We start from the raw sequence: 10,354 nt of genomic DNA, 5'->3' as shown, positions 1-10,354 counted from the left end.
CCAAAGAACGCGTTCTCTTCCACGCGCTTGGAAACACTACAGCCAAAATGGGAGCCACCTAGAAAAACTACAATTTCTGGGTCATTTTTCCAAAAACCAGCATGAAACTCTTTCTAAAGACTGTAGACGTCTAGTGGAAGCCATAGGAACTGCAATCTGGGAGGATTTTGCCTTATAATAAAAGTGACAGCCATTGAAAACAGTGGTAGGCAGAAATTTGTTTTTTGGGGGATGGTTTGTCCTCGGGGTATCGCCTGCCTTATCAGTTCTGCTATACTCACAGACATAATTTTAACAGTTTTAGAAACTTTAGAGTGTTTTCTATCCAAATATACCAATTATATGCATATCCTAGCTCCTGGTCCTGAGTAACAGGCAGTTTACTTTGGGCATGCTTTTCATCTGGACGTGAAAATACTGCCCCCTACCCAAGAGAGGTTAACCATTAGGAAATAATACCTCAACTTAACCAGCCGCGAGGCACCGGTGACAGCAGTGGTGCAACCCGGTGTTTTGTTTCTTTTTAACTTATTTATTTTACCTTTATTTAACTAGGCAAGTCAGCTAGGAATATCAGGAGGAGCAACCCAGGGTGTCCAAAACACCTAGATATTTGATGTTTGGAGCAACTTCGAAATTTGACGTTTGGAGAAATGTGGACAAACGTCAGAATCTGAAGTAAAATTGGTCAAACCGTGAGATCTTGTTGGGAAAGTAGCCTTATTAGAAAGTAGCCTATAGCAGTGTAGGGTCAGCATAATACACACTACTTGTAGTGCACTATACGGAGCATAGGATATTATTTAAAAACAGCCTAAAGGTGTGTGTGGTCAGCATAATGTACACTATAAGGGGAATTTAGTGTTGTGGACGCAGCCATTATTATCGTATTAGAAGGTAGCCTATAGCGATGGGGTTTAAAGCAACACAGTGCTATAGCTCATTTAGGTTTTAATGAGACTGGACTGACCCTGGGGATACTTGAACTTTACAGTGACCTCTGGCCTTAGACCTTCTCTCTTTACCTGTGTGTGTTTGTGTGTCTGTTTTATAATCTGACATCTGACTCCTCACTCCCACCTACTTTCTTTCTTCCCTCTTCTTTCTTCTCTATTTTTCTCCTTCTGTCTCTCTCTTCTCCTCTCTTTCTCCCTCCTCTGCCCTCTTCTCCCCCCCCCCTCTTTCCCTCCTCTGCCCTCTTCTCCTCTCCTCCCCCCCTCTCTCCCTCCCTCCTCCGCCATCTTCTCCTCTCCTCTCACCCGTCTCTCCCTCCTCTGCCCTCTTCTCCTCTCCCCCCTCTCCCTCCTCCGCCCTCTTCTCCTCTCCTCTCACCCTCTTTCTCCCTCATCCTCCCTCTTCTCCTCTCCTCTCCACCCTCTCTCCTCCTCTCCAGAAACTGCACGTGTTTAGGAAGACGTTGCAGGCGTTGATCTATCCCATCTCGTCTACGACGCCTCATAACTTTGAGGTGTGGACGGCCACCGCCCCAACCTACTGCCACGAGTGTGAGGGCCTGCTGTGGGGCATCGCCAGGCAGGGTATGCGCTGCTCTGAGTGTGGTGTCAAATGCCACGAGAAGTGTCAGGATCTACTCAACGCCGACTGTCTACAGAGTAAGGAAATACACTCACACACACACAGGCTCACACCCAGAAACACAGGTTTGTACTCCCACTCGCTCGCTCGCTCGCTCGCTCGCACACACACACACACACACACACACACACACACACACACACACACACACACACACACACACACACACACACACACACACACACACACACACACACATGTGCGTACACACGCACACACGCGCACACACACACACACACACACACACACACACACACACACACACACACACACACACACACACACACACACACACACACACACAGAATATGCATTCATATGTGGTTACGAATTCAAAGCAACAATGGGAGAGTTCTATCTTCCTTTAGTTGCAATTTATTCCCCTATTATTTACAATGGGAGCTATGTGAGCACTGTCCACTGTCCTGTGGTGCTGAACTTCAGAATCCAGACTCTGTTGCTGTCGCAGATGTTTGCTTTTACAGCTTGTTTGTTCGTTTACTGCAGCACCATTGGACATTTTACTCCATATAGCATACACAAGCTGCCGTGTGTGTGTGTGTGTGTGTGTGTGTGTGTGTGTGTGTGTGTGTGTGTGTGTGTGTGTGTGTGTGTGTGTGTGTGTGTGTGTGTGTGTGTGTGTGTGTGTGTGTGTGTGTGTGTGTGTGCGTGTGTGCGTGTGTACGCACATGTGTGTGTGTGTGTGTGTGTGTGTGTGTGTGTGTGTGTGTGTGTGTGTGTGTGTGTGTGTGTGTGTGTGTGTGTGTGTGTGTGTGTGTGTGTGTGTGTGTGTGTGTGTGTGTGTGTGTGTGTGTGTTGTCTCCAGCCTTACAGGGAGGGTGTCTCCTCTGGCTCTCAGTATGACATTACTCTAGTGTAGCTAGCTCTCAAAGGTGTTTGTGTTTGCACTAAAACACACCCACACCCTCTCCATCTTGCTACTGTAATGTTTATTTAAACTGATTCCCTCTGTTCTACAGTAGCAAGTCATGTTTTGGGTAGTATCTAGAGGTTTATCCTAGTGTGTTTTGATTGGATGACAGTAGACGTGTGACACGTTAGCCCCAGGACCGTCACTCTCTGTAACTGGATTAGCTCCACTCTGAATGATAGAACTCTCTGTGTGCATCCAAATGGCGCTCTATTCTTACATAGTGCACTACTTTTAGTATTGCATTACTTTTAGTACTGCCCTATGTAGGGAAAACTGTGTAATTTGGGACGCATACATAGTGTTTTATTCAAATGATGATTCATGTTTAATTTGATTTCAATCGCAGTTCATGACCTCGCCAAAGATGACAGGCGAGATAACTCGATTAGAGGAGGAGAGAGAAGGGGTGAAAAAGAGAGCGAGGGAGGGGAGAGAGGGGAGAGGGAGGGAGGGGAGAGAGGGGAGAGGGAGGGAGGTGAGAGAGGGGTGAGGGAGGGTCCAATAAAAGCATGAGGAGAAAGCAGAAATGTGTGCTTGAGAGATAGGCCGTAGCCAAAGTCTTTCTAACCCCCACCCCCTACTCACACACACAAACACACAGAATTAAGGTGGGTACAAAGGATGCTTCTAACTGTATTCTAATCACAGACAGTATTTGTAACATTCTCCTCCTACAACAACTGCTTCCCATTGTGTTCTAGGGACAAGATACCCAAAAGAGAAAGGTAGAGAAAGAGAGATAGAGTCCACAAAGGGCATGGGAGAAAGTTATCTGTGTGTTTGATAGATGGGCCAGAGGAAATCTAAGGGCGGTGGACAAGAGTTCTAAGCACAATGCTGCATCCTAATTTGTAATGGTGTGTGTTTTCCTGTGTGTGTGTGTGTGTGTGTGTGTGTGTGTGTGTGTGTGTGTGTGTGTGTGTGTGTGTGTGTGTGTGTGTGTGTGTGTGTGTGTGTGTGTGTGTGTGTGTGTGTGTGTGTGTGTGTGTGTGTGTGTGTGTGTGTGTGTGTGTGTGTGTATTTTCCTGTGTGTGTGTGGTGTTTTAGGGGCGGTGGAGAAGAGTTCTAAGCACGGCGCTGAGGACAAGACCCTGAACATCATCATGGCCATGAAGCAGAGGATGAAGATCAGGGAGAAGAACCGGCCTGAGGTGTTTGAGGTCATCCAGGAGATGTTTGGGATCTCTAAAGAGGACTTCACTGGACACCTGAAGACCGCCAAGCAAGCAGTGCTGGAGGGAACCTCCAAGTGGTCCGCCAAGATCAACATCACAGGTTAGTAGTACCAACACTAAGAACTAATCCCTCGCCCCTAGCCAAGCAGGCTAGACTGGAGGGAACCTCCTAGTGGTCCACCAAGGTCAACATCACAGGTTAGTAGTACCAACACTAAGAACTAAGCCCTCGCCCCTAGCCAAGCAGGCTAGACTGGAGGGAACCTCCTAGTGGTCCACCAAGGTCAACATCACAGGTTAGTAGTACCAACACTAAGAACTAAGCCCTCGCCCCTAGCCAAGCAGGCTAGACTGGAGGGAACCTCCTAGTGGTACACCAAGGTCAACATCACAGGTTAGTAGTACCAACACTAAGAACTAAGCCCTCGCCCCTAGCCAAGCAGACTGGAGGGAACCTCCTAGTGGTCCACCAAGGTCAACATCACATCTTATCACAATCACCGAGGCCTGGTGCTGGGAAGGTTTGCTGGACTATAATAAATGTCTTCAGATCGTCTTGAGCAAGGCACATAGCTGGAAGGGCGATACACCACTGTGGCTGATTCTGTGCTCAGCCCGATGGGTGATGTGTGTGCGTGTATTACCTTGCAGGGGTGCGACTAGAGCATACAGTTCCTCTGGGCTAAATTACACCAGATTGGAATGAGCTGAGCTATTTTATTGCCCAGATAGCCTTCCTGCCGTTCCTTGTGTGTGTCAATCAATCCCCAAGAGACTGAGACAGAGAGAAAAACTGCCTCCCGCTCCCATCTATCTCTATGGCCTTATCCAACGTCCTGTTTTAGAACTGACTTATTGACTCTTTATTTATGTATTATTCATTTGATAAACACAGACACACATTGATTGTGTAGCACTTTGGCGGTAGATAGATAGGCAGCCGTGAGATGTGAATGTTCTGCATCAGCTAACTGCTACATCACAGCCCTGGATCAGTAGATGTGTATAGACTGCTATAGGAAGGAGAATGCAGTATACTTAATAAACTCCCTCTCACCATCACTCCTTTTTTCATCTTTCCCCCTTTACCCCTCTCACTCTCTATATCTCTCCCCCGTCTCTCTCTCTGTCTCTCTCTCTCTCTCTCTCTCTCTTTCTCTCCATCACTCAGCTCTGTAGTTACATTATACTACATTATACAGAGCCAACATAGACATCAGCCATTCTCTGCCTCTTTCTATTCTTTCCACCTCTTTCCACTCCTCCCACTCCCTTTCCACATCACCCTCTCTCTCTCCGCTACCCCTCTCTCTCTCCCCCTTTTCTCCCTTTTCACTCTTTCTCTGCCATTTCTTCCCTATCTCTGTCTATCCCCTGTATCCCCTCGCTCTCTCCCTCTCATCCCCTCTCCCCCTCTCTCTCATTGTATTGTATTTCTTGCAACACGAGGCTGTAGCTTCTCATTTGTGGTGTCTTTGAGAGCCCGGCCCACCAGTCTCTGTCAGCGAGAGAAGAGGGGCTGGCTGGGGGAGTTATGTTTCATGAATAATACAGTGTGTCACTCATACATATTTAATGCACAGTGTCCTTTTACCTTTTATGAGGCTGGGAAATACTACTTCCTGTCTGAGATGGATGGTTAAGGGTGTGTGGAGCAGGGTGTGTGGGTGGAGCAGTTAATGGGGTATAGGTTGTGTGTCTGTTTGGTGAGGATGTGTGTCTGTGTGTGTGTGTGTGTGCCTCATCCATAGCCTGGGAAGACAAATAGTCTCTGCAAGAGTAGCTAACCTAAGTATATTTTGTCTTTCAGCAAGTCGTTGTTGTTGGTATAGTCTGGCTAGGGCATATGTTTTTATTGATTTGTTTTCTATTTAACCTTTATTTAACTAGGCAAGTCAGTTACCAACAAATTATTATTTACAATGACGGCCTACCAGAAGGCAAAAGGCCTCCCACGGCGGCTGGGATTAAATAACAATATAGGACCGATGTCAAGTTGAAGATGCAACATATCACACGAATTGCAAAAGTCTTCAAGCTATAATATGTAACTTTTTGGGCGACCTGACCAAATTCAGAGTTATAGATCTGTCATTCTTATTGAAAGCAAATTTAAGATGCGGTAGATCTGTTCTATGTGCAGAGTTTCTATGCTTCCTGTTCTTATGTTTAGTGTTTGCATCTTTAACTATCGGTTTTGTACACCAGCTTCAAACAGCTGAAAAACTATATTTTAGGTTATTGAAAACATGTTTAACAGAGATGTAGATGGTACAATGATTCTCTAAACTATACACTGAGTGTACAAAACATTAAGAAACACCTTCCAAATATTGAGTTGCACCCCCTTTTGCCTTCAGAACAGCCTCAATTCATTGGACATGGACTCTACAATGTGTCGAAAGCGCTCCACAGGGATGGTGGCCCATGTTGACTCCAAAGCTTTCCACAGTTGTGTCAAGTTGGCTGGATGTCCTTTGGGTGGTGGACCATTCTTGATACACAGGGGAAACTGTTGAGTGTGAAAAACCCAGCAGCATTGCAGATCTTGACACACTCAAACCAGTGCGCCGGGCACTTACTACCATACCCCGTTCAAAGGCACTTAAAAAATCCCCCTCTGAATGGAACACATACACAATCCATGTCTCAATTGGCTCGAGGCTTACAACTCCTTATTTAACCTGTCATCTCCCCTTCATCTACACTGATTGAAGAGGATTTAACAAGACATCAATAAGGGATCATAGCTTTCACCTGGATTCACCTGGATTCACCTGGATTCACCTGGATTCACCTGGATTCACCGGGATTCACCGGCTGACCATGCCTTCCTCCTGGCTACACCAACCCCGGCCAACAGCTCCGCACCCCCCGCAGTTACTTGCCCGAGCCTCCCCAGCTTCTCCTTCACCCAAATCCAGATAGCAGATGTTCTGAAAGAGCTGCAAAACCTGGACCCGTACAAATCAGCTGGGCTAGACAATCTGGACCCTCTCTTTCTAAAACTATCCGCCGCCATTGTTGCAACCCCTATTACCAGTCTGTTCAACCTCTCTTTCGTATCGTCCGAGATCCCTAAAGATTGGAAAGCTGCCGCGGTCATCCCCCCCAGATCACTGACCATTTCGAATCCCACCGTACCTTCTCCGCTGTGCAATCCGGTTTCCGAGCTGGTCATGGGTTCACCTCAACCACGCTCAAGGTACTAAACAATATCATAACCACCATCGATAAAAGACAGTACTGTGCAGCAGGCTTCATCGACCTGGCCAAGCCTTTCGACTCTGTCAATCACCGTATTCTTATCGGCAGACTCAATAGCTTTGGTTTCTCAAATGACTGCCTCGCCTGGTTCACCAACTACTTCGCAGACAGAGTTCAGTGTGTCAAATCGTACGGCCTGTTGTCCGGACCTCTGGCAGTCTATATGGGGGTACCACAGTGTTCAATTCTCGGGCCGACTCTTTTCTCTGTATATATGAATGATGTCGCTCTTGCTGCGGGCGATTCCCTGATCCACCTCTACGCAGACGACACCATTCTGTAAACCTCTGGCCCTTCTTTTGACACTGTGTTAACTAACCTCCAAACGAGCTTCAATGCCATACAACACTCCTTCCGTGGCCTCCAACTGCTCTAGTAAAACCAGATGCATGCTTTTCAACCGTTCGCTACCCGCACTCGCCCGCCCGACTAGCATCACTACTCTGGACGGTTCTGATCTAGAATACGTGGACAACTACAAATACCTAGGTGTCTGGCTAGACTGTAAACTCTCCTTCCAGACTCATATCAAACATCTCCAATCCAAAATCAAATCTAGAATTGGCTTTCTATTTCGCAACAAAGCCTCCTTCACTCATACCGCCAAACTTACCCTAGTAAAACTGACTATCCTACCGATCCTCGACTTTGGCGATGTCATCTACAAAATTGCTTCCAATACTCTACTCAGCAAATTGGATGTAGTCTATCACAGTGCCACCCGTTCTGTTACCAAAGCGCCTTATACCACCCACCACTGCAACCTGTATGCTCTAGTCGGCTGGCCCTCGCTACATATTCGTTGCCAGACCCACTGGCTCCAGGTCATCTATAAGTCTATGCTAGGTAAAGCTCCGCCTTATCTCAGCTCACTGGTCACGATAACAACACCCACCCGTAGCACGCACTCCAGCATGTATATCTCACTGGTCATCCCCAAAGCCAACACCTCCTTTGGCCGCCTTTCCTTCCAGTTCTCTGCTACCAGTGACTGGAACGAATTGCAAAAATCGCTGAAGTTGGAGACTTTTATTTCCCTCACCAACTTTAAACATCAGCTATCTGAGAAGCTAACCGATCGCTGCAGCTGTACATAGTCCATCTGTAAATAGCCCACCCAATCTACTTACCTCATCCCACATAATGTTTTTATTTATTTTTCTGCTCTTTTTTACACCAGTATCACTACTTACAGACCATCATCTGCTCATCATCATCTGCTCATTTATCACTCCAGTGTAAATCTGCTAAATTGTAATTACTTCGCTACTATGGCCTATTTATTGCCTTACCTCCTCATGCCAATTGCACACACTGTATATATACTTTTTTTCTGTTATGTTATTGACTGTATGCGTGTTTATTCCATGTGTAACTCTGTGTTGTTGTTTCTGTCGCACTGCTTTGCTTTATCTTGGCCAGGTCACAGTTGTAAATGAGAACTTGTTCTCAACTCGCTTACCTGGTTAAATAAAGGTGAAATTAAACAGGTTTTGTCTTGGGAAGAGAAGGTGTTACTAATGTATTACTTTATTCCATAATTGCTTGTTTTATCACATTAACTTAGCCAAACTATTAGAATTTTAGCAACCAGGAAATGGAAGAGTGATTTCTGCATATTCCACCTTTAACACATCACACGAAATGGATGACGTAGTACACAATTGGATGATGTAATACACAAAAAACGGGGACCTGTTTTGGCTCGTGAACACCACTTTCAAAACTGCTGGCTGAAATGATACAGATGTTCAGGAGTGCATCTTTAAGTGCTGTATCTTTAATAAGACATCTCAGTCTTATTCCCCCATAAAAAAAACAGAAGTGCACTTGTTTTTTCCTACTAGCACTGACTCTACTGATAACTTCTTTATTGAGGAACAATGTATTTACAAAGACTGTGATATGTGGTTGTCTCAACAAGCTATTTTAAGATTAACGTAAGTCACTCTGGATAAGAGTGTCTGCTAAATAATTTTTAAAAAGCATTTAAATGTAATGTGTGTGCATGTGTGTGTGCTCATGCATGGTCATGTGCGATGGTGGTGGACTGGTCTCTCTTAGGTATCTGTCTGTTGGCGAGGCAGATATTCACTGCTTCCCCAACAAACAGATTGGCTATACTGGAGACAAGTTTACATGGCTATGGTACCTATACATAAGACATAGGACAAGGCTCATACTAGTGCATAGCAAGTAATACAGCATTAAACCTGCAGGCTTTACGTGTTACATATATTTGAATATGTATATTATACTGTATATTAGTGCTGGACTGGAACAAAAGCCTCTTAAGTCTTACTGTTGTTATTTCTGTCTCCCCCCGCCTCCCCCACCTCCCCCTACTTCCCCTACTTCCCCTGTCTCCCCTTGTCTTTTCCTGTCTTCCCCTGCTTTCCCCTGTCTTCCTCTGCCTTCCCTGTCTCCCCTGTCTCCCCTGTCGCCCCTGCCTTCCCATGTCTCCCATGTCATCCCCTGTCTTCCTCTGTCTCCCCCTGTCTCCCCCTGTCTCCCCCTGTCTTCCTATGTCTCCCCTGTTTCCCCCGTCTTCCTCTGCCTTCCCTGTCTCCCCTGCCTTCCCCTGTCTTCCCATGTCTCGCCTGACTCTCCCATCATCCCCTGTCTTCCTCTGTCTTCCCCTACCTTCCTCTGTCTTCCTTTGCCTCCCCCTGTCTTCACTTGTCTTCCCCTGCCTCCCCCTGTCTTCCCTTGTCTTCCCCTGCCTCCCTCTATTCCCCCTGTCTCTCCCTGCCTCCCCCTCTCTCCTCTCCAGTGATGTGTGCCCAGGGTCTGCAGGCCAAGGATAAGACAGGTTCCAGTGACCCCTATGTGACTGTCCAGGTAGGGAAGACCAAACGGCGTACCAAGACCATCTTTGGGAACCTCAACCCTGTCTGGGACGAGAAGTTCTTCTTGTGAGTATGAACATACAGTATATCACTGCTACAGCATTACTACAACCTAAGCCAGTGTACTACAGACTGTATTATAGACGTGGTCCTTTGTGGTGTAGTCGGTAGAGCATGGCACTTGCAACCCGTTGGTATGATTCCCGCTGGGGCCACCCATACATAAAATATATGCACGCATGACCATAAGTCCTGTCCAGGTGGTGTACATGAAGACTGCCTCAGGCTACAGAAACAGGAGGTATGCTCCTACCCTATGGGCCATTCTGGCTCAGACAAGGCTACCTTCTTAAGCTGTAATACAAACACTTTACTCCAGCAGACATTGTTATCACAGACATGTAGAACCTACAACACCAACAAATGAGGGGAGAGGAGACAGAAAATAATTAAAATGCATTTCACTGAAAAATGTGTTATTGACATGAATATCATCTACAGTGCATTTGGAAAGTATTCAGACCCCTTGACTT

General features: G+C 46.3%; 1 protein-coding gene across 1 annotated transcript in view; it reads left to right on the top strand.

Annotated features, from left to right (window-relative positions):
- The window catches only part of LOC139575274 (protein unc-13 homolog C), a 186,875-nt gene that overhangs the window by 43,699 nt on the left and 132,822 nt on the right, over positions 1-10,354 (top strand). The window contains exons 6-8 of the mRNA XM_071400233.1: positions 1,394-1,613; positions 3,578-3,805; positions 9,746-9,887. Coding sequence (XP_071256334.1) covers positions 1,394-1,613; positions 3,578-3,805; positions 9,746-9,887 — 590 coding nt within the window. The remainder of the gene's footprint in view (positions 1-1,393; positions 1,614-3,577; positions 3,806-9,745; positions 9,888-10,354) is intronic.

Source organism: Salvelinus alpinus, chromosome 5 (genome assembly GCF_045679555.1).
Source record: "Salvelinus alpinus chromosome 5, SLU_Salpinus.1, whole genome shotgun sequence".
Classification (NCBI taxonomy): Eukaryota; Metazoa; Chordata; class Actinopteri; order Salmoniformes; family Salmonidae; genus Salvelinus; species Salvelinus alpinus.
This window is presented reverse-complemented; position numbering and strand designations above follow the sequence as displayed.